This window comes from Chenopodium album, chromosome 2 (genome assembly GCF_948465745.1).
Source record: "Chenopodium album chromosome 2, dcCheAlbu1.1, whole genome shotgun sequence".
NCBI classification, from domain to species: Eukaryota; Viridiplantae; Streptophyta; class Magnoliopsida; order Caryophyllales; family Amaranthaceae; genus Chenopodium; species Chenopodium album.
In genome coordinates this window covers 3,687,697-3,709,221 of record NC_137835.1, presented here as the reverse complement: position 1 = coordinate 3,709,221, position 21,525 = coordinate 3,687,697, and the positions used below count along the sequence as shown (strand labels likewise).

General features: G+C 34.7%; 3 protein-coding genes across 5 annotated transcripts; all 3 read left to right on the top strand.

Annotated features, from left to right (window-relative positions):
• The first annotated feature begins 4,810 nt into the window (after nt 1-4,810).
• Nucleotides 4,811-13,045, top strand: LOC145580008 (uncharacterized). Of its 2 annotated transcripts, XM_081637335.1 has the most exons (16): nt 4,811-5,441; nt 5,531-5,592; nt 6,895-7,149; nt 7,303-7,848; nt 8,098-8,161; nt 8,237-8,299; nt 9,564-9,627; nt 9,712-9,805; nt 9,924-10,007; nt 10,116-10,205; nt 10,322-10,349; nt 10,790-11,323; nt 11,416-11,477; nt 11,664-11,773; nt 11,845-11,932; nt 12,046-13,045. In XM_081637335.1, the coding sequence occupies exons 1-16, from the start codon at nt 5,000-5,002 to the stop codon at nt 12,361-12,363; spliced, it is 2,904 nt and encodes a 967-aa protein (XP_081493461.1). In that variant the 5' UTR covers nt 4,811-4,999; the 3' UTR covers nt 12,364-13,045. The 2 variants fall into 2 exon arrangements, with proteins under 2 accessions (XP_081493461.1, XP_081493454.1); XM_081637328.1 differs by having other exon boundaries at nt 6,895-7,848.
• A 1,248-nt stretch (nt 13,046-14,293) lies between these two features.
• Nucleotides 14,294-15,285, top strand: LOC145579994 (uncharacterized). 2 transcript variants are annotated; one of them, XM_081637319.1, is made up of 2 exons: nt 14,294-14,623; nt 14,702-15,285. In XM_081637319.1, the coding sequence occupies exons 1-2, from the start codon at nt 14,294-14,296 to the stop codon at nt 15,110-15,112; spliced, it is 741 nt and encodes a 246-aa protein (XP_081493445.1). In that variant the 3' UTR covers nt 15,113-15,285. The 2 variants fall into 2 exon arrangements, with proteins under 2 accessions (XP_081493445.1, XP_081493436.1); XM_081637310.1 differs by having other exon boundaries at nt 14,294-15,285.
• A 1,432-nt stretch (nt 15,286-16,717) lies between these two features.
• Nucleotides 16,718-20,679, top strand: LOC145579983 (uncharacterized). The gene is made up of 8 exons (XM_081637299.1): nt 16,718-16,846; nt 17,142-17,229; nt 18,872-18,954; nt 19,448-19,503; nt 19,642-19,748; nt 19,934-19,983; nt 20,073-20,155; nt 20,234-20,679. The coding sequence occupies exons 2-8, from the start codon at nt 17,172-17,174 to the stop codon at nt 20,346-20,348; spliced, it is 552 nt and encodes a 183-aa protein (XP_081493425.1). The 5' UTR covers nt 16,718-16,846; nt 17,142-17,171; the 3' UTR covers nt 20,349-20,679.
• Nucleotides 20,680-21,525: the final 846 nt, after the last annotated feature.

Below are 21,525 nucleotides of genomic sequence, written 5' to 3'. Positions count from 1 at the left end.
GACCAGAATTTCTTGCTTTCGGCATTAACCTTTATAGACCATGGAATATTTGGTGGTAGTTAATTACTTTTTTTTTTTTTTTTGAATAGTGGTAGTTAATTACTTACTCCCTATTTAACTTGCTAAATATTCAACCATTTAGTAATTTTTTTTTTCCAAGGCTTGGATTTTGAATTGCATTAATTTTTGTTAGGGTCAAGGACTTATATAATGAGCAATCAATTGTTTTATAGCGCGGAAATATCAAAGAAAAACAATAAAGAACACACACCAAATATATATATATATATATATATATATATATATATATATATATATATATATATATATATATATAAAATATACATGAATTTTACACTAAGATATTGATCAATGTATGAGATGTTGATACAAAATTCGTCTCCCTGGCTAAACTTAATTGCAAATTCTCTTTTTTGGGGGGGGTTAAAGATGTGTTCTATTCACTTGATTTTTACGTATTAAGGCTTTAGTTGTAATTTGAACGGTAATATTCTTATCATAACGTTTTTTCTTTAATTTTTTATCTTATGTGAACTTATAAAACTTTGATATATCGATCTAAGAAATTGGTTTTTATGAAGCATGAGGTGAGGTGTCGTGTTTGATTTATTATTATTACTCGTATTATTATTATTATTATTATTATTATTATTATTATATTATTATTATTATTATTATTATTATTATTTTAATAAAGATTGATTCAGGTGTTGGGGGTGATATTTATAAATCTTGGAATGATTAATCTGATCTTACTTAGCATATACCACATTATTTTGTATACAAGTACAAGTTTTCGTGGATATTAGATAGTGATGCATTGAGAAAAGTCTAATCGAAATAAAAAGACATCACGAGGATCTGAACGAAGGCAAACAAAATAAGTGATCCCCCCACCCCTTTTTGCCCTTTTTTTTCCTAATGGGATTGAGAATTAGAGGTTGCAATAGTTGCAATTCCCATCATAACACACGTTTACTTAGCTAGGAGTATATTGGTTTTCACAAGTATTTATTTTAACAATTTAAAAAAAATATAAATTAAAACGGGTTTGAGTTGCAAAGGCCCGCAACCTTTGTTTGAAAAAAAAAATCTACTTCACAAGGTTAATGGAGTGTCATCCGAAAATCATAACGAAGTACTTCGTAGTAATTAGAGAAGTATTGTTGAAACCCATTGTATCCCACTTATGAGTGTCCCACATTGGAGAAAGAGGAGAGATGGTTCCACTTTATAAGGTAAAGGAGTTACTCCTACTATTGCCAATTGGTTTTAGTATGGAAGCTCCAAAGCCTTGTTTGTGGATCAAACTCTCCTCCTCCTTATTCGGGTTGTCGAGGCCCATTTCATATTGTTTCGAAATTTAACCTGGTATCAGAGCCCAGGTTTGTTGGGCCGTTTATAACTGGGCATTTGTCAAGCCATTGGTTAAGGGGCCTCTATTGGATGTTCATTCCCATAGAGGATTTATATTGTACCTTTTGGTGTGCTCTAAGTTCTAAGGACACTCACAAGTGAGGGGGAGTGTTGAAACTCATTGTATCCCACTACTATTGCCAATTGGTTTTAGTATGGAAGCTCCAAAGCCTTGTTTGTGGATCAAACTCTCCTCCTCCTTATTCGGGTTGCCCAGGCCCATTTCATATAATTTCGAAATTTAACAAGTATAAACCTATACATACTCTCTCTTCTTTTAATCAATACATGAAACACTCATATGCAGGGGTGTTCATAAATAAAAATGGACCGGACTCACCGGTCTTCGACTCTAGAAATTTAATTTCCCATTCTTCGGTCCGGTCCGATCCCAAATCCTATAGAAACAGTCTTGGACCGGACTGATTTTTGATCAAAATATGCGTGAAGTCTTAAATATAATAGTTAAGATTGTCCTTAATAGGCTTAGAAAACTTTAATTTTATGAGCTTTTTTGTACTATACACACAAAAAGACGTTAAAATATAGTTTTTCCTTTACTTTTTTTGAGTTTTTCATAAAATTATTAAAAATTTAGAATTCTCTCTTTTTCTAAAAAAATTAAATCGGTCCAAAGCCGTCTAGTCCGAGCTTTGGACTGATTCTTTCCGTCCGGTCTGGATTCGGCCTCAACTTAATCGGCCCGGTCTTTGATTCTTAAAATTCTAATTTTCGGTCTGGTCCGGTCTTGAACCGATAAACAACCCTATTCATATGTGGTGTCTAGGAAATTTATGCTTAAAAATAAATTAAATTTAGGGTTTGTTTACTTCAACTCCAATTAGTTCAGTTTACCTCCTAATTTTCTTCTCTCGTAAAATATTCATTTCAGCTGTATGCAGTATAGTTCAGTTAAGTTGTATGCAGTTCAGTTCAATTCAATTCAGCTCAGCTTAGTTCAATATATGTAAATAAACCCTTAGACATAACAATGCCGTAACATATGCCATGAGATCGAGTTATTTCTTTATTTCAAAAGTTTTAATCTAGTCTAATTATCTCTCCTTGACATTAATTAGCTTTCCTTTTTATTCACTTTCAATAAAATAGAACACTGGCTATTGAATTATCGTGAATGTATATTTATGTTTTTATTAAAATCATTGATAAAACCAAACACCAATTTACTTTTCAAAATTATGTACCTTGATAAATGAACACACTAAATTGGTATGAAAAAAGTTAACGCATACCATGATATTTGGTTTGGTCTAATCTAATTATTCATGCATTAATTCAAAATTTTAAATAGTCAATCGTGAAGTAGGTTAAAGAGAACTTTATTGGAGCAAAACCAAAATTTGATAATGCAACTTTGTTTGCATTTGGTTATTGAAGGCCAATAAAATACAAGTTGTTTGAGGGAACATTTAAATACAAAGTATGAGTTACACATACTCCTTTTGTTTGTATTCGATCTACTCACGTAGCAGTAAGTTTCTAGGTGTGAAGTGTGTGGGTCAATCACATTCTTTTTAAATTTTATAAGCTAAAGATTATATATCGATCATTATTAACCATTTGGGTAATGATCATAATCCTTTAACCTCAACCTCTCTTTAGTGTACTTTAATTAGCACAATCACAATACATGCCTAAAGTTTTATGATCGATGATTCGCTTTAAAAAAAAAATTAATAATAAATTGGTGAATCATCGATTTTAGGTTAAATCAAACAACTAGTTTAATCAAATTTGACTTCATCTTGATTTATTTTTTTTCTATTTACTTTATTTTAATAAAGATAAAAGATTTTAACTTTTTACTTTTTTTTTTTTTTTTTTAAGTACATGTACTCTAATAAGTGTTAACTAATGAAATTATAAACTACATAGTATCCAATTGCATGCCTATAATTCTAAACTATCCACTTTAAAATTTAGACTATACAAGTATATCTTTGGGCATATCCTATCTCTAATTTATGCCACATTGATTAAAAAAAAAAAGTGTGTTCATGTTAGCAAAATTACAAAGCCTTCCTTCATCTTATAATTCTTATCTTGTACGATCATTTTATTTTAAATTAGTTGTCAAGTTATAGTCAGCAAGCCGCTTTGAATACAATAACAAATGAAATAGTAACAACAAATTAGTATGTTTTTGTGGTGATTAACTATCCCCTGTCAATAGTTGAGATTGTGAAGATGTCTGTAACAATTTTTAAAAATATTCAATCGTATTATTAATCTGTAAGAGCATGCTTAATGTTTAACAAATGAAGTGTGTGGTTTTTTAACAACTCGATCAATATTCATGTATGTCTAATATTATAAATTAGGCTTAAATGTTAAAGTTGAGGCACTTCTGTCGGTTTTGTTGCATAACCAGGCTTTTTGTCCTTTTTAATCTGAATTCTAAACCATCAAAACATATTGTAACTTATAGTTCCTCCGTTTTTTTTAGATGCAACACACCCTTCAGCGCGGTAATTAATAAAGGTGGAGTTTACATGATATAATTAAAATAGGATGAGTGGGTGTTAGGAGTGCAATTTAGTGGGCCATGTGCTTTGAATAAGGGATATAGTATAGTTTTTCTCTAAAGTAACTTTCCTTTTATAATGTGTTGCAAGTATTGTGACATTTCCTTTTTAGGGAAGTGCTGCAAGTAAAAGAAAACAGAGGAAGTTTAAAGATTATGAACTATCTTCGCCTTCCGTGAATATGCTCTATTCGCACAACAACAAATTAATTCTCTGATCCACCGAGGTTGTCTATATAAGAGGATTCACTCTATAAAATTTAGTTAAAGTTTGTCTAGACAAGTTCTTACTTTGACATGTGTTTTAAGCTTTTATGTCTATCTTTCTCATTATAAAAAAGTACGAGACAAACTCAATTGGACAACTGTAAAAGAAATTTGGAGCAATGTTAGTGGAATAGAGGGAATAACTTCAAGTAGAAATGAATGAGATAAATCACGATGAATAATTGGCTTGATTTTGGGTATGATTATGACTTGAACCTAAAAACTCACACTAATCAACCTAATTATTGAAAACATAATTTTAACAAAAATTAGATTTTTTTTTTTTACAACCCGATTTAATCTACTAGTATGTACAAAGATCACCTTCATCGACTCAGTCACAAAATGTATACTGGCCTAATAAGGGTGTACATAGTAACATAGGTGTATATGTGTTCCCACGGCCCAACTCCAATTTCTCTTTTCTCTCCACTTTCAAAAGAAGAAAAAGAGAAGTAACCAAAAAAAAAAAAAAAAAAAAACCCGAAAAATTCGAAATTTCACAAAAGTACTATGGCGGGAATATCACACATTTACAATTACCACATATCAATCAAAAAACCTAAACTACTTCAACTTCTCATTTTTCATCACTCTTCCCGCTCTTCCACCTTTCTCTCTCCTCCATTTTTCCCCCCTTTCTCTTTCTCTCTCTTCCATGGATCCTGCAAATCCTTAATCGTCAACTCAATTCCTTTCTAAACCCTAACTTCTTCAACTTCCTCATTCCAGATCCTTCCTCAAACCGCCATGAAAACTCAAATCTCGAGCTCAAACTCAAGCTCAAGCTCAGACATCGCAATTTGCAGAAACTACAATTACATTGAGAAGGCATGGCATTTGGTTTCCATTCTTCTATTACTCGGTCGTCCGGCTTCTCCGGAGGAACTTTCTGGAAGATGCTCGTTGTTCCGAACTACGCCGGAGTTCGTCCAGTATCTATGTTCAATCCCTAATTCGCCGCTTAATTTGATTTCGAGGAACTTCGTTGGGCTTAAGATGTTGGTTTATGTTGCTTTTGGCGAGTTCTTCGCTCGTTCGATGCCGAAGATTGAGCTCCGAGTGTTTGGAGGAGAGAGATTATTCCGCGGTCGCAGTGATGTGGCGAGAATGTATTTCAGGAAGAGGAAGAAATCAGAGAATGAAATTATGACGATTGTGAAAAAAAGAGCGGTTTTGAGATCTATTGATGGTGGCTTACTCGCTTCTTCTCTTTTATCTTTCCGTTTTTATTTCTGAATTTGTTAAATTTAATTTAATTGAAATTTTGATGAATTGCAGAAAATGTGCTGGAAATGGCGTGTTCGAGTTCAAATCAGAAGTTAGTAACCGCTTGTTGTGAGGTACTACTGGTTCTTTGAGACAGTTTCTATATTTTCTGTAGTTAAAATGTTAAGAATTTGGTTAATATGACAATTCTAGGGTTTCTAATTTAAATTAGGCTGTTACGTCAAGGTTTGAGACTGGATAATTGATATTATGTGAAACTGAATTGCACAATAAGTTGGATGACTTTGGTGTGCAATCTTAATCAGACCTAGGCTTCATATTAGCTTGTATATGAAGAGGCTTGAGTTATTGTTTGGAACTCTATTTCTATATGTTTCGTTTGTGAAAATTGGACACTCGGCAATAACTATGGTTGCTTAGAGCTAAGTTTGGACAATGATCCAATCAAATGCCCGTATGTGGATTTGTTTAGCGTATCTCTTCAATGATTAGTTAGCCTAGTAATCATGGCTGCTTATAGGATTGTTTATCCAAATGTAGCTTTAGGATATGTTTAGTGTGCTGCTTTCAAAAGTTCCCATTCTCAAGTTAGCATCTTAGATTAAGAGAGAGGGAGAGTGTTTGTTATAGTCCTGGTGCTGTAATGAATAGAGGGTGTTTAATAATACTGACAATTATCAGGAGAGATCCCTAGGTGTGAACGTTAGCAATTGACAGTCAAGATACAGTTTAGTTCTATTTCTTGTACATGAGGTAACTAGAATCACTGTGAAATAATAAAGTCCTAAGACCCTCGTGAGGTGTAAGTGTAAAATATCCGAGTGACCCTTTTCACCAATTGAAGGAATATCACCTATTCACCTACACAAGTTCTATGGTGGTTCCCTTGGGTCATTTCTCACTACTATAATCACGGAATTCTTCTCTAGAAAGGATAAAATTATTCTTTGTGTATTGATTGTAAGTGGATTTGACTGAATTGGTATGGTATGATTATTATTGTTAGCATACATGAATTTGGACACAAATCGGCAAATCAGATCCATACAAAATTACAAGTATACTTCACAAGCTCACGGCCTATCAATTTTTAATTAAAAATATTTTTGAATTGTCTGACAGCCAATCAAAGTATATTTGTTTGGGGACAGTTTCCATTACTTCAATTTCTGTTTAACCTTTTTATGAGGGTGAATATAAACTTGAATAGCTAAACCAATCTTATGAAGTGACAAGTATCTGTCAGACCGTTGTTCCATTTTTTTCTATTTGGTCATTTTCCTTGGGCATTTAACACTTTCACTGAACATGTGGAGTTGTCATCTTTGTTTTCTCCTTTCTTTTCGGTGCATAGACATCTATTTTATAATTTCTATTCCAACCTTTTTATGTCTTCAGCTAATCATCTGTTGCAGGGAATTGATTTACCAAGATATCATCCTAGTGTATCCTTTAATGCACCATCAATTATCAGATTTCCCAAAGAAGCTAATTCTGTAATCATCCCTGACATGGTTGCTACCACATCTATGATGAAATCCAGTATTAAAATGTTGGAATATCAGTTAAATATTGATGATCAGGAAAGTGAAAAAGGGCTAAATACATGTGCGGTTAATGACATGGATACATGTGTAGCAATGGAGAAGGATAGTTACTATACCAACGAGGTATTATCAGATTTGCCTTGTTATTATAATAAAACATTTAACGATGCTCTTTCTGAGAAAATGGCAGAACTTTCAGCCATTTTAAAAGGGCCTAATTATGACTTGACAGATATGGAGTGTATTACAAACACTGATGGTCCTTTACATGTACAGCCTAATCAGCATGATAAAAACTCATTGGTGAAGCCTATGCCTGCCATAAATACTGCTTATGACTTTAGTCACAGTAAGAAATGTGAAACAAAAATGCTGGACTTGAATGAGGAGCCATTGATGGATGATGATAGTCCTGAAGAAAAGGTTGAAAATATTATGCTTGGCTCCTGCACTGAGGTTTTTTCTTCTGTGGACAAATTACGAGAGCTAGATATGGAAATTGTTGATTTTAAAGAGGAGGTGGCAAATATCAAATTAGCAAGTCTGCCTTTGGTTTCTGCTGGTCCACAATCTAGTTCTCATAAGTCACCCACAAAATCTTTAATGCTGAAAGATGTTCCTCAGGTTGAGCTGACAGAGAAACTGCAAACTCCGTCCAAGTTAGTGCAACATAAGAAAGTTGATATCATCCATAAAGAACAGAGAGGTCAAAAAGGTCAAAATCATCGGATAATAATGGCCATGATGGACAAATCCAAGCCCATTGCTAGGAACAATGCATCCATCCAAAAAAGATGTGATGATGTTCATAAGTCTTCCAAGGTAGGCATCTTTATGCATATTATGCTTGTAATATCGCTTTACATACTCCACTCAAGGCATTACCTTCCATATATTCATAGTATTCCAATACTGCATTTTCAAAGTTCTGGAATTTCTGGTTTGACATTTAGTTGACAGTGGGATATGGCAGCTGATGTGTTCATTTGTTGCACTTTCAAAGTTTTCTAAAGTGAATCTTATCCTGCTTCAAGTATTCAACTATCTTAGCAATTGATGGATTTGTTGTAGGATCAACAAAAGTTGAAATTTCCTGAGTTCAAGCCGTACACAGTAGAAGCAGAAGAAGGGTCAGGTAAGATAGTTGCTATGCTTGTGTATGGTTAAATGTACCATACATTCACTGATTCCCATTTTCTTCACTTTACAGGAGGTTATGGGACTGTATATAGAGCAAGAAGAAATAGCGATGGATCAGTATTTGCTATAAAATGTAAGGAAACATAAAAAATACATACGATTTGATATTGTTGTTAATAAAATGCTATACCTGTATTATTGTTATTTAAAAATGAATTCTTTTGTTTCAATTTCTCTGCAATAAAATATTTCTGTGATTTGCTGAAGAAGTCATTATTAAAGTTATGTTGCTTATGCTAGGAAATCTTGTTCTCATCTTAAATGCCACATTGATAGTTTGATTATACAATCATATTGACAACTGCTTCTTGATGGTGCTGAAGTTTAAAAAAATTGATCGATTTATTCTCTGTGTTATTCATTTTGAATTATCTATTAAACTTGTGTCTTCAGAAGTACAAAATTCTTGTCCATTTTTATCAGTTTCTATTTTGGAGATTGGATTTTTAATATGGAAACTACTGGAATTTATTACTTTCTCTTGTCTTTTTGTCATGGTTGTAAATTAATTTCAATTTTAAACAAAGTAAAGAAATTAAGATGGCAGCAACAAGGGCTAGCCTTTCTGGTGATTGAACTTTCCTTTATACATAGCATAGTAAGATTCTTAGTTTGTGGAGTTTGTTCCTTCCATGAGTTAGTCCAGGATGCTTTTTTTTACGTAGTATTCAATATCTGTTTCAATACCTGGATGTTGCAGTCAATATACATTTTCATTATGCAGTGTTCTAGCAACACTAATATTTTTGGAGAACAGCAGTATACAGTCTGAATTGTTTTTTGTTAGTAAGCTATAGGTAAAGGCTGGACAATTTAGTGTTTGAAATGCATTGCTGGAAATCTCAGCTCACCAGTTATTTTCAGTGTATTAACTACAAGTATAAAGTTGTTTACAACAGACTTTCTCCAACATTAACAATCTCTTATGTATCCAGCTTTTGGTAGGGTTATTAGGCTGTATAACTGTTTGTAATTTATTAATCAAACCGGTGTAAATTTTGGTTGTTTTTATTGAAAAACATAATAAAAGTGGATGTAATATTAAATAGGTACCCTTTATAATCTTCAAAGGCAAAGGCTCTGGAAGTTTGAAATTGCAGAAATGAAACAATAGAACTTGAAGTAAAGTTTAATGTCAGGGCTAGTGTTTACTATTTAGGGGGCATGCTTATAATCATTGTAGTTGCTACTTGCTAGTATTACCAATTGCTGCTGCTTCTTTTGTAAAATTACTTTATATAATGTGTTTCCACTGCTGCACAAAATATTCAAAATAATATCCTACCTGATGCAAGGAGCTTTTTTTTTTTTTTTTTTGTGTTGTTGTGGCAATGTAGGTCCTCATGAAAATGCTCATAAACACCATTTGAAGAATGAGCTTAGGATGCTTGAACGATTTGGGTATGTACTGTCTAGACTCTGAAGCTAATTGCTGTGAGATGAATTCCTGTATGAAATAAAAATATTCGAGATCTTGTTTTTCAGGGGAAAGAATTATGTGATAAAATATGAATGTTCCCTAAAGAGCGACAGTTCTGATTGCTTTGTTCTTGAGCACGTTGAGCATGACAGGCCTGAAGTAAGTTAATTGTTTTTGCAATATTTTCCATAGCTTTGTATATTTGTATCTTAGATGTTTTTTATTTTAATTTTTTTTTTGTCTTTCTGACCCATGTACAATCTTGTTTCTACTGCAGGTTTTGAGAAAGGAGATAAATATATTTCAGCTTCAGCTGTATGGTTACTGCATGTTCAAGGCACTTGTTAGTCTTCATAAGCAGGTACACCATAATGCTGCCAACTAGATGTATATATTTGTAGAAGTTTATTTTAGCCTAGTGGTAGGATGTGGTTTCTTACAGAAATAAAGGGTAGTCATATGCTTGTAGGGAGTGTTTCACAGAGACATCAAGCCTGGAAACTTCCTGTTCTCACGCAAAACCCTGAAAGGGTATCTGATTGACTTCAATCTTGCTAAGGTGAGTACTGCAGCATATATAAATGCTTCCCAATGGGGCCTGCACCCCTCCATTTATCAGTCAATTGTTGTTTTTCATGTAAGAATTTGGTTTACCAATTTTCTTGTTAATTTCAGGATTTGAATCAGAAGCATGGGAATATAGGTGAGTTTTTCATCAGCTCTTTTTGTTTGATTTTTTATTTTAATTTTTTTACAGGTTCAGCAGCTCTTGATTCAAATCAACTTAGTTTCATTTTCTCCTGTTTTAATTCCCACTCTTAGTTAGCTGCTTATAATAATGAAAGTGATTGTATTAAAATTATAGAATTTGCTCTTTTTATATTGTTGGGAAAGATAAACAGATTAACTTTGAATGAGAAGTTTGCACAATCTAGCTGACTTTCTAAATTAAAGTTTTCACCGACTTGAAGTCTTAGCTTAATTTTAGGTGCTTTGTCAACTTTGTTTGACAGCATAATTCTTAATCATGCCTTTTAACAGTGCTGTTGGTAGTTATTTCCAATTTATTTGGTATTTGTTAGTTGGGGTGACATTGAACACATAAGAGTAAATGTCTGAGCAAAGATCTTTTTGTCATGACAGAGAAATCGCAACCTTGCAATGTGACAGATAATCAACAATTTCCATCAGCACATTTTAAGTCTACTTCCCCCAACAAACGAAAAAAGATTCTGGGCGGAAAATCCTCTGAACTGTTCAAGGCAGGGGCAGAAAGTGGCGCTAATCGTAGCCTGGAGACCAAGGCACTAAAGAAGAAGGATTTGGGCAAGTTTAGGGGTTTTGAAGATATAGGTCGTTGCACTTCGCTCACAAGTCAAGGTGCAGAGGGGTCTGGCATAACTTCTACAAGGGACATGACAAGCACTCGAGCTCCTTCAGCAGAGAGACAGAGGAAACCCCAGCCCCTTTTTAGTAAAGGTCGCAAGGAGCTGATCAGCCTAGCCCAGAAAGCAATGCAAGGCCCAAATCTTGGAGCAGCAAAAGCTCCAGCTTCTAATCGTAAAAGGGTGGCTGCTTCACCTGGGATCACAGATAGAAAATTCATTCATCCTACTCCAGCTCCAATTCACTCATCTGGCATTGCAATTCCGGGTGCTGGGTCACTGAAGAATAGAGGTTTGCTGCATAATAAATTGTGAAGAGAGCTGTCCTTGTTTGCATGCTCTTATATGTGATGTGTAATCTTTATTTATTTATTTTTTTTTCAGGAGAAGTTAAGCCTGTCAAAGATGGCCCATCAGCTGGAACAAAAGGGTTTCGTGCTCCGGAGGTGAGTTTTGTAAATGCCTTACTGTCTTCCTGTGGTTTCTTTTGCTTGTAGCTTTCTTGTTGTCAAAAACTTTTGGAATAGGGAAGATAAAAGGGTTTACATGTGAGGATCATTAGTCCATATTCTTCTATTATTGCATAAAAATCATTTACTTGATTGCATTCTTTGTCTTCCATATCTTTGCAGGTCTTGCTTCGGTCTGCGCACCAAGGTCCTAAGGTTGATGTTTGGTCAGCTGGTGTTACCTTACTTTACTTAATAAGTGGAAGAATGCCCTTCAACGGGGATCTAGAGCAGTAAGCATTTTTCACTCCTCATATTCAAGCATGTACTGCAGCCCTAAACTAAACTGTTTTAATAATTGTAGAAACATGAAAGATATTGTAAATATGAAGGGCAATGAAGAGCTATGGGAAGTGGCCAAGTTACACAACCGCGAAGCTTCTTTTCCAGCAGTAATTATTTTCATATACTTTTGAATTTTTTTTCCCTAATCTTTAAGATTTTTTTTTTGGTTATTGTCTTCACTAAGCATATGAATGCTTAATACTATAATTGGATGTTGCAGGAACTTTTGGATATAAGATACTTACAATCAATAACTATTAAAGACTGGTATAGGACAAACACGAAGAGACAGGACCTCCTTAAGGTTATTCCTGATTCTCTTTTTGATCTACTTGACAAGTGCTTAACTGTGAATCCGAGGTTGAGAATCACAGCAGACGAAGCTCTTAATCATGAGTTCTTTGCGCCAGTTCAAGATGCCTTGCTTAAAAGAAGAACAATTAGACGGAGTCAAAATGATGATTCTAACAGCAACTTGTTGCCTTTGTTATGTGAGCCTGTAAGACAAGAGAAGTTAAATGCTCCTGTAAAAGTTTGAAGATTCTTGTTGTAATGTTCGGTTGTATAGTAATCCATTTCCCTAAAAAGTTATATGGCTGACTGATTTATCATAGAAAGCGTACCTATTGGAGATATCCAAAGCCATATTAGGGAAACTATTTTTCTCATACATGCAGGAATTTTTATGTACGGAGTAACCTTAACAGGCTAGGATTAGAAGGGATGGATTCAATCTGCCAAGAATGAGACTTGATCACACATTACCTCCTGAAACCGAGGGATGCCCTATCTATTTGGCCAGCCCTGATGCTCAATATATGCAGAACTTGGAGCTTTGGAAGAAGCACGTTGGCGTCTCGTTTGGCATAAGGGTAATACACAAAGGAATTATGATGAGAAGTGTGTTTTGGTGGGAAGTATGTCAAGGTAATGCATCTTCATCACCATATAATTTGAATGTTTATTTCTCATCAATTTTCACCTCAAATTAATGGTTAAGTGGTAATGAAAATTAATGGGGGATAAAACTTTTCACATTTGGTAATGGAGAATCATTGCTTTAATCTTTTACTCAGTGAAACTGTGAAACCAGCCAGTAAAGTTGTTAAAATGTGCAGTTGTCACTTGTCAGGTTTAGCTAGTTAGTGTTTATATTCAGGGATCTTACACAATAGAGATGTTATGAACACAGTTGAATATGACTATTAGGAGTTGGATACTGGCTGAATCAGAACTTTAGTTTGTAAATTTCTGTATTGAAATATGATAGTTTATGTTAGGTATTCAGTTATTGTATAATGATGAAAGATGCAGTCCAGATTCTACAGCCTTTGTTGCAGTTGCTAAATTACTAACACCAGGCTCCATAGTAATTGTTGAAATTGCTAAATTATATAGAGTAATACATCAACATCCATAATTACTTTGTTCTCAAATTTTTGTACAACTCCATATCTTATGTTGTTGATATGTACAATATGCAATCATGAGTTTTCCATACTTTGCAAACCATTTGCAAAAGTTTGCTCCTTAAATAGGAGGATAGGAGGAAATATGGGTCTCTTTCAGGCTTATTAATTGATCCTTTACCCTGAGACGTATATGATTATTCGTGTATCACATTGACTTTGCATTCCTCAATGATCCTGCCATTGTCTGCGCCATTGTTAAACAGATCAATAATCATATTCAGACAGATAGTAGCCTTGGCAACCGAGTTTCAGCTTAGCTAAACAAATCAGGATCATGAAAAATATATAGTGGCCAATCAATTTCCTGAAAAAACATAAACTTAATCTACTAATGCCTTTATACTGTGCTTTGAACAAGAAATTTATACGAAGTACATGTTTTGCATATCTGGAGGATGGGAGGATACTTATGTTACACTGTTATGTTGAATGTAAAAAGTCACTACAATTCCATTGTTTTCAAAAAAAAAAAAAAAAAAAACATTTATCATTTTATATTAGCATTAAGTTATCTGATTATGCTGTTTACAAAAAAAAAAAAAACAAAAAAAAAAAAACTCTGTTTAATGTTTATGCCACGGTCAAACAGAGGATTTGATGACCAGTCAACTAGGATAGTAGGATGAGTGTTATTCCAAAAATTGTATAGTAGCAAGAAATATAGAAGTTGTTACAGGTAGGTAGAAGCATCATATAGTATATGAAGAATTCTTAGTAGTCTGGTAATATGACAGTGACACCAAATTTTACAACTTCATGGGATCCCACTTTCCTCTAGTTTTTCTAGACGTGTGCCCCAGTATCATTACCACCAATCCTTCAAATTTTAGAATAACCAGAGCATTGGAAATGCTCAACCACCAACTCTTAGCAACATCAAAAATCATCATATCCTTTCTTTCCTTTACCTAAAGTTCCATGTAGTACACCAATCCTCCAACAAAACGTCGTCGCTAATCGAAGGCCAACTTCTCCCTTAAGCTCAATCATTAAGAAATGGGACTAAAAACATTGTTTCACTTCAAAGCCAAGGTGATTGAACCCTGTAGTAAACTTTTGTCCATCTTCAAACATAAAAGTCATGATATGCCTTCGAGGAGTCCTACATTCCGTTTGCCAGCCACACGACGGACTAAACCCAAAAAAGTCAGAACCAAAACAGTCAGGTTTAGGAAACCCTTCTCCATTAAGTCCTTCAGCTTCCCTCGTTGTCGCCCCAAGAAGAAACTTCGGGTGAGGAAAAGCCGGTCTTCACTCTCTTCTAAGTTCAGAAAAACCTTTCGTCGAAAGAAGCATGCCAAACCATACAAGAAACCTGTTCAAAAGGTACGCATTGCTGAGTACCTAACTGTTCTTTTCTCCCTTAGAAAGGCTAAAGACTTAGACACTGATAGCTGCGATCAGGTGATGGTCATGGGTGATGTAACGAGTGTGAGTCCGTCATCAGGAGGAGGAGGAGGGCACGCGAAAGAGCCTTTCCCATCACCTATAACACCGGGGTATGTACATGTCAGAATAAGCGACGATGATGACAGCAGCAGCAAGAAAGAGAGCAGTTCTGATGATTTTGTAGATGTACAAGATGTATGCAAAGACTTTGAGAATTATTTAGTAGAGATGATCGTCGAAGAAGGGAAGGTGAAGGACTTGATGGATGTTGAGGAGCTTCTCTATTGTTGGAGGAATCTGAAAAGCCCTGTGTTCGTTGATTTGGTATGTAGGTTTTATGGAGAATTATGCAGAGACCTGTTTTCTCCTTCAGAAGAAGAGACTCAGAGTCAACTAACAATTACTTCATCGAGTGATAACATCTAGTGTTATTCTTTTCTAATTCACCCTTTTTTTTCGATGTCTTTCTACTCTTTTGCAAGTAAGAATTCTTTGAAGGTACATTGTTGTTACATGTGCAGTTTAACACATTTGTAATTTGTGGAAACAAACATTATAGATTTCCTCTTTTTTTAGCAATGAAACACAAATTTGGTTCATATACTTCCTCTATTTTCGATAGGTTGTACAAAAACGTGTCATTATATTGTCATTTACTATCTTGCAGGCTTTTTCTCTTGAAACATTGACATATTTGGATGTTATAAAGTCGTGAAACATCCAACCGGACTGTTTTTTGTCATTTACTATCCAGGCCACAAAAATGTGGTAAAATTTAACGGACATCTTAACGTTTATTAATTCCGGATAGGAAGAGTGCCATGATTCTTATCACTTTGTAAAGTGCAAACACGCTCACTAGATTTTCGGGATGGACGGCACCAAAGGTTACTAGCATTGTAATAATGGTTGGTTCTGAAGAAAGACTTACCAAAAAAAGGTTGACGCCTTTGAATAATTGTTTCAAACTAGTCGATCCTTGTAGGTTGTCTTTGTATACAATTAAAGGCCCCAAGAAACAGCCAATAAATAAGGGAATAAGAGTTATAGGACAATTTCGTATGAGATGCATGTCTCATGTCAATGTCACCCTCTTTCCTTCCCCCATGTCTTTATACTAGTATTTTTCTTTTCCCATGAAATGCACAAGGAAACTGGTAAGGGATGTCAAAAATATCTAATTTGTTTGACCCAATTTGAAATATTGGTGATCTTATTCGAAATTCTGGATGTTCAATTTGGTTTTTAATTTAAATTTTTTCTTAATTGGATATCACGTTAAAAAAAAAAAAAAACATAAAAGGTTTTGGAGAGCTCGTGGTAAATTAATCATCAGTAGTATATATATTAGACAATTTATTCATTCATGATGACAATATGTTTACCAAGTACAAACAATGGTGCTTGGCATTTTTGAACCCATGACCTTTGCTTATAAAGTTATAATTATAAGGCTTCTTGGTACTTTGGTAGTTGGATATATTCTGATATGTATGCGTTGTTAAACCATTTTTCTTATTAATATGACCCTTATTCTAACTCTCACTCGTTGATTTCCAAGTCGCATGTGGTGAACAGGCAAAGAACTAATGTTTGTAAAGAAGTAGTCAAGATATAATTTAAGCTCGGGCTTATGGTAATTAGTTGGTAGCTAATTGATATTCTAGTAGCTTGTTGTATCAACTGGTTTAACTAGGTGGGTATACTAATTGGCGGTAAATAACTTATTGTGTAAAAGTGTGGAAATAAGTTAATTGCTACTCCATAGTTGTTTTTAGTGTATTTAATAGCAAAAAACTAATTATTCAATAAGCTAATTTCAAAAACTCTTATAATAGGAGTTTATTTTTTTCTTTCTAAAATAGCTTTTTGGATTCTAAAAGCTCTTTTAATACTACTATTAAGCTATTTATTCTACTACTAATATCCAAATCAACTTTTTAAATTGGTCAAACATTTAAATACGTACTCCGTAATACACCGTATTTAATAGAGCTCAATAAGCTAAAAGCTCTCTAAAAAGGTTTTTACCAAGCAAAGCCGGATCTCCTTCCTCAGTTTCATTTATGCTTTTGTTGTTTGTAGCATTCCACGTCTACTCTGAATCTTCCATTTGAGCGGCTTCTGAGCTTTCTCTCCTCCATTGAAGCAGCTTCTCAGGTAACATGTTTTGGCTTTATTTTTTCTTCTTTAATTTAATCATCGAATATCAATTTCACATTCTAGGGTTTATCGTTGATTTGTCAATTTAGGGTTTAAGGCAAATTATTCAAGTATTTGACATAATTACTGAAATTATGAAAATGGGGCTTTTTCGGAAACTGGCCTGGAGCTGCCCATTTAATGTTGCCTGCCAAGTGTTTGATTTTATGCCCAACTTATTAGTGAAGAGTTTCTCCAATGTTTGAGAATATGTAAATGCTGGAATCATTTTTGTTCATTTCTTCTGTTTCAGATTGATAGTGTTCAATAATCTTCCAAGATTATGTGGGTTTCTAGAATTTCAAGTTTTGGAGCTCAGGCAATCAAGAAATTGACTCAAGGTTTGGTTTTGAATCCTCAAATTTCCATGATTTTTCCTAATTTTGAATAGTAATAATCACTATTGGTTAGTGCTTTATAAAATTCGCTCGTTTGGCTGAAAAATAAAATTCACTTGTTTGGTAGAAGTTTCTGATATTTGGTTGATGCTATTTTTGTGCTTCATTGAAGTGTTAATTTCCTTGTGTGCATTTTTTGGTGCAAAACACTTTTTTACATGATACTTGTAGATTGTTGAAAGCCATCTACCTTAACCTTAGCACTTTGGATAAGAGGAAATGGAGAGAAAGAGATGGAAGGGAAAGGGAGGGAAACAATTTCCTTTGTTTGGATAAGGGGATGAGGGAAGATAAGGCAGGAATCTATTTTCCATCCTTTAATAAACACAATCCCTCCTAATTTGGATAATTTGGAGGGAGAATGGAGCTCTATGGCTCTACCTCCCCCTCTCCTTCCTTTCTCTTTTATCTTGCTATCCAAACAAAGTGTAAAAGATAGAATTTTTCAGTAGGAAGTCTTTTGGTAGGATGGTGAATGGGAATATGTTATGCTTCTAGATACTCTGAGTCAGTCAGAGATTGAGAAGTATTCTTGTATGGCAACAGTTTTTCCTTGAAGGTGAAAATTGGGGTTATCAAGTGTTAGCATGGATTAGAATTCTGCTTCAACAGTTTGGAGATTAGTAAACATTAAGAGTATTAACACTAAGTTGTTACTGTCACCGAACGTCTAGATTGATTGGGATGCTTAGGCATTAGCACTGGTGTATGTGGGTACAGGGAATGGAGGGGAAAGAGAACTGTGCTTGTCTTTACTCTCCAAATTCCAAATCCAGAATGATTTTGTTTTATTAAAAGGGAAACAAAGTTGGAGTCTTCCATTTACCTTCCCATCTCCCTCCCCATTCTTTATGCAAATGAAAATGGATCCTTTATAGTCCTCCCCACCCCTTTCTGTTCAAATCCTCTCATCTAGTACCGAAATACATTGTCAAGACTCAAGAGCTGGAGAAAATGTAAATAACCTCAGCTATTTGTTTTATGGACTGAGAATGGCATTTCAATCCAGGATTTTGCTACCCATTCTACTTATATTTGGCTCAGGCTCAAAATTAATAATAAAATGCATCTCCGATTTGATGGAATCAGCAGAAGTGTCAGTAAGATTTGAGAAACAAATGTTGGATTGACAAAGTTAAACAAAGATTGAATGCCGGTAGCCTATCAGTGTGGGTGGCATTGAGAAGATTTCTTTTACTAACTCTTCATAGCTGCCTACTTTCTGTGCTTAATTTCCCCCCCTACATTAAGTCAAAAAGGAAAGATAATGGACACAAAAATTTTGGTGTGCTTCATTAATGAAATCCCTTTATCTTTTCATTATTTATGTTTAAATGTGGAAAGTCAAGTTCCTGTAATAGTGCTGAATATTAGTTGTCTTCCTAGAGCAAGGGAAAGAAAAAATATGAAAAACGACAATAGAAGGCCTGGTGAGTTGAAGTTTAAAGTATCAAATATCATGGGAATCCTAAAACACATTTGCGTTCTTGACTAGTTATGCTTGTGGATGAAAGTACCTTCCGTATGCTCTACACTTGAGCGAGTTTCCGCAAAAAACTTGTTTTGACATGAACTTTTTTGCTAGGGCAATTATCACATATACAAAGAACACCATATGTATATGCATCTTCAAGCAGGATGGAGACTTTGCTTCAGCTCCCCCCACAGGTATCTGTTTATCGATATTTTGAAAACTTCTAAAATAAATAATCGTACAGGCTTGTTTGTTATATTTGTCCGAGTTTCAGTGTTATTTGATCACCAACACTATAACAAGTTCCTCTTTCCTTGAATCTTTAGTCCTTATAAGGCCGAGATTTTTATGGTTTAAGGTTCGTTGGCTATCATGTGAAAGATTCTCTTGGTAGTTAAGTTCAATTTAAGGTTTTGGTTTTTGGCTTTTGGTTCACTACGACAAGGTCAGCTTCATTTACCTATGGCTGCTAGCAAGTAGCAAACTGGCTACTACTTGTTGATTTGCTGTATGCCTGTATGTGTGTGCTCTCTGCTCTATGCAAGAGATACTAAGTTGTCTGATTTGTTAAAATGAACAGATAAGAAGATTATATTTTACTGTTATATGTGTAATTTGAGAATTACAAGGACTGTATTGTTCCTACTTTTATATTTACTCATATGCATGTGTTGGATTTTTGTTCAGACGCATCGATATTTTTGTACCACTGATTCCAGCAAAGATGGAAATGAGGAGCAACAGTGAGCATTCTTCTCCTTTTTTTTCTCCCACTTTTAACTGCCATCAGAACAATTTCCCCTGCTTTCCTTTGACATTTCTGTTTCTATCATTTTAATTACCTTCCTCTCCTGTTGATTTCATTTACTTTCATCCTGCAGAATAAATGTGACATTTGTTGAAACGGATGGTTCGGAGAAACAGGTTAAGGTTCCGATTGGCACAAGCATGCTAGAAGCTGCTCATTCGAATGACGTTGAGCTAGAAGGTAGGCATTCCGGTTGTCTTGTTACACTCCGTTCTTGAATTTGAATTTCTTTGTTGTAGACAAGGCTCAGCATCATGAAACTCTACAGTGTCTTAATATTTTCTTTGTTTGTCTTCCAAGGCTTCCATGGCTGCTCATAACCAAGTGAGCATTCTGCTAACATTTCTCTCATTTTGTCTCTGTAGGAGCATGCGAGGGATCCTGTGCATGTTCCACATGTCACGTTATAGTAATGGTAAGGAAGTCCATCTCTCTCTCTCTTTTGCGTTAATATTTGTTACCTCATTACATGGCTTCAAATGTTTAATCTGTTTTGTATATCAGGATGTGGACTACTACAACAAACTGCCAGACCCATCTGATGAAGAAAATGACATGTTGGATCTTGCCTTTGGGCTTACAGAAACGTAAGTATCTTCTGTACTTTATTCAATTACTCTTAAGTTGTCTCTCCTGGTTCTAGACCTCAATGATTGCTTATTTAGGTCTCGCCTTGGTTGCCAAATTGAAGCAAAGCCTGAACTAGATGGAATTCGCTTGGCTCTGCCTGTGGCCACCAGAAATTTTGCAGTTGATGGATATAAACCAAAACCACATTAGATTGTTTTATGACCCCGATAAAGAGGTACAAAGGCATAGTGCAGCTTTAGTTGGACATTACCAATGAGTAGAATAGAGTTACATCAGGCATATGTCGTGTCTGATAATTTATTTCTTGCTAATCCGACAAGTGGTTATTCATTGGAAGTGTAATAGAGCGAATGCCCCATTGTATTTTGTAACATGAGGCTTGGTAGCATACAGCTATAGAGCTATACCAATTTTGCTGAATAATGGCTACTGGAGAAAGTACCATAAAGAATCGTTGAGTTTCTGCATGTACAAACTTAAGATATCACTCAATGGAAATTTTTTTCATAAGGATGTACTACATTGCTCTTGTAGTGTTTTGCATGTTCACTATCTGTATTATTCTTTTCTTTTGTCGTAGTCGTATTATTGTGCAACAAAAGTCATGTATGGGCAATAGAGACTGATAAACAGATAACTTGATCACTTCCAGATAGGAATGACAACGGATCGGATTCGGGTTGGATGTGGCTAAATCCGAATCCGATCCGTTTAGTAAACGGACCCTGGACTCGGATCCGAATCCGAGACCGAATCCGAAAAATCCGAATCCGATCCGACTCGTAATTTTCGGATCCAAATCCGGTCCGTTTATTCGAACCTCCGAAATGATCCGAATATTTTTTTATTTTTTATTTTTTGTAATGTCATATACCTATAATTGCTTGCATTGTCATACTAATTAAAGTATAAACATAACATATTTAAATTATAAATTAAGTTACATAACAAAATTTTGCTACAAAACAAGCAAATAATTGTCCCAAGTTATAGAGCATATGCTTATACTCTTGGATTCGGACTCGGATCGGACTCCGTCGGACTTTGCGTAGGGTCCAAGCCCGATCCACCTCCTATTCGGATTCGGATCTATTTTATCGGATTCGGACTAATTTTAAACGGATTCGAATCGGATTTTTTCCTTCGGATCGGATCGGATTCGAATTGAACTCGGTTTAAATTGCCATCCCTACTTCCGGACTTCCCGTTCAAAGTCCTTCAAAGAAATAACTACAACTCTACAAGCAGTGAAGCTTTATCACCATCACAGGAAACAATTACAAAATATTTAAGTATTAAGAAGGTGCATTTAACTTGTAGATTTGGTTATGCCTATACAATGAAATTTGGGCTAATTTTATTATAC

Bases quoted from the DNA above. Each gene is read 5' to 3' on its own strand.
- LOC145580008 (XM_081637328.1), top strand. From the start codon at position 5,000: ATGAAAACTCAAATCTCGAGCTCAAACTCAAGCTCAAGCTCAGACATC. The intron at 10,350-10,789 runs GTGAGTTTTTCA...TTGTCATGACAG, and splicing joins TCAGAAGCATGGGAATATAG to AGAAATCGCAACCTTGCAAT. The intron at 11,478-11,663 runs GTGAGTTTTGTA...ATATCTTTGCAG, and splicing joins AAGGGTTTCGTGCTCCGGAG to GTCTTGCTTCGGTCTGCGCA.
- LOC145579994 (XM_081637310.1), top strand. From the start codon at position 14,294: ATGGGACTAAAAACATTGTTTCACTTCAAAGCCAAGGTGATTGAACCC.
- LOC145579983 (XM_081637299.1), top strand. From the start codon at position 17,172: ATGTGGGTTTCTAGAATTTCAAGTTTTGGAGCTCAGGCAATCAAGAAA. The intron at 19,749-19,933 runs GTAGGCATTCCG...TTGTCTCTGTAG, and splicing joins GAATGACGTTGAGCTAGAAG to GAGCATGCGAGGGATCCTGT. The intron at 19,984-20,072 runs GTAAGGAAGTCC...TTTGTATATCAG, and splicing joins CATGTCACGTTATAGTAATG to GATGTGGACTACTACAACAA.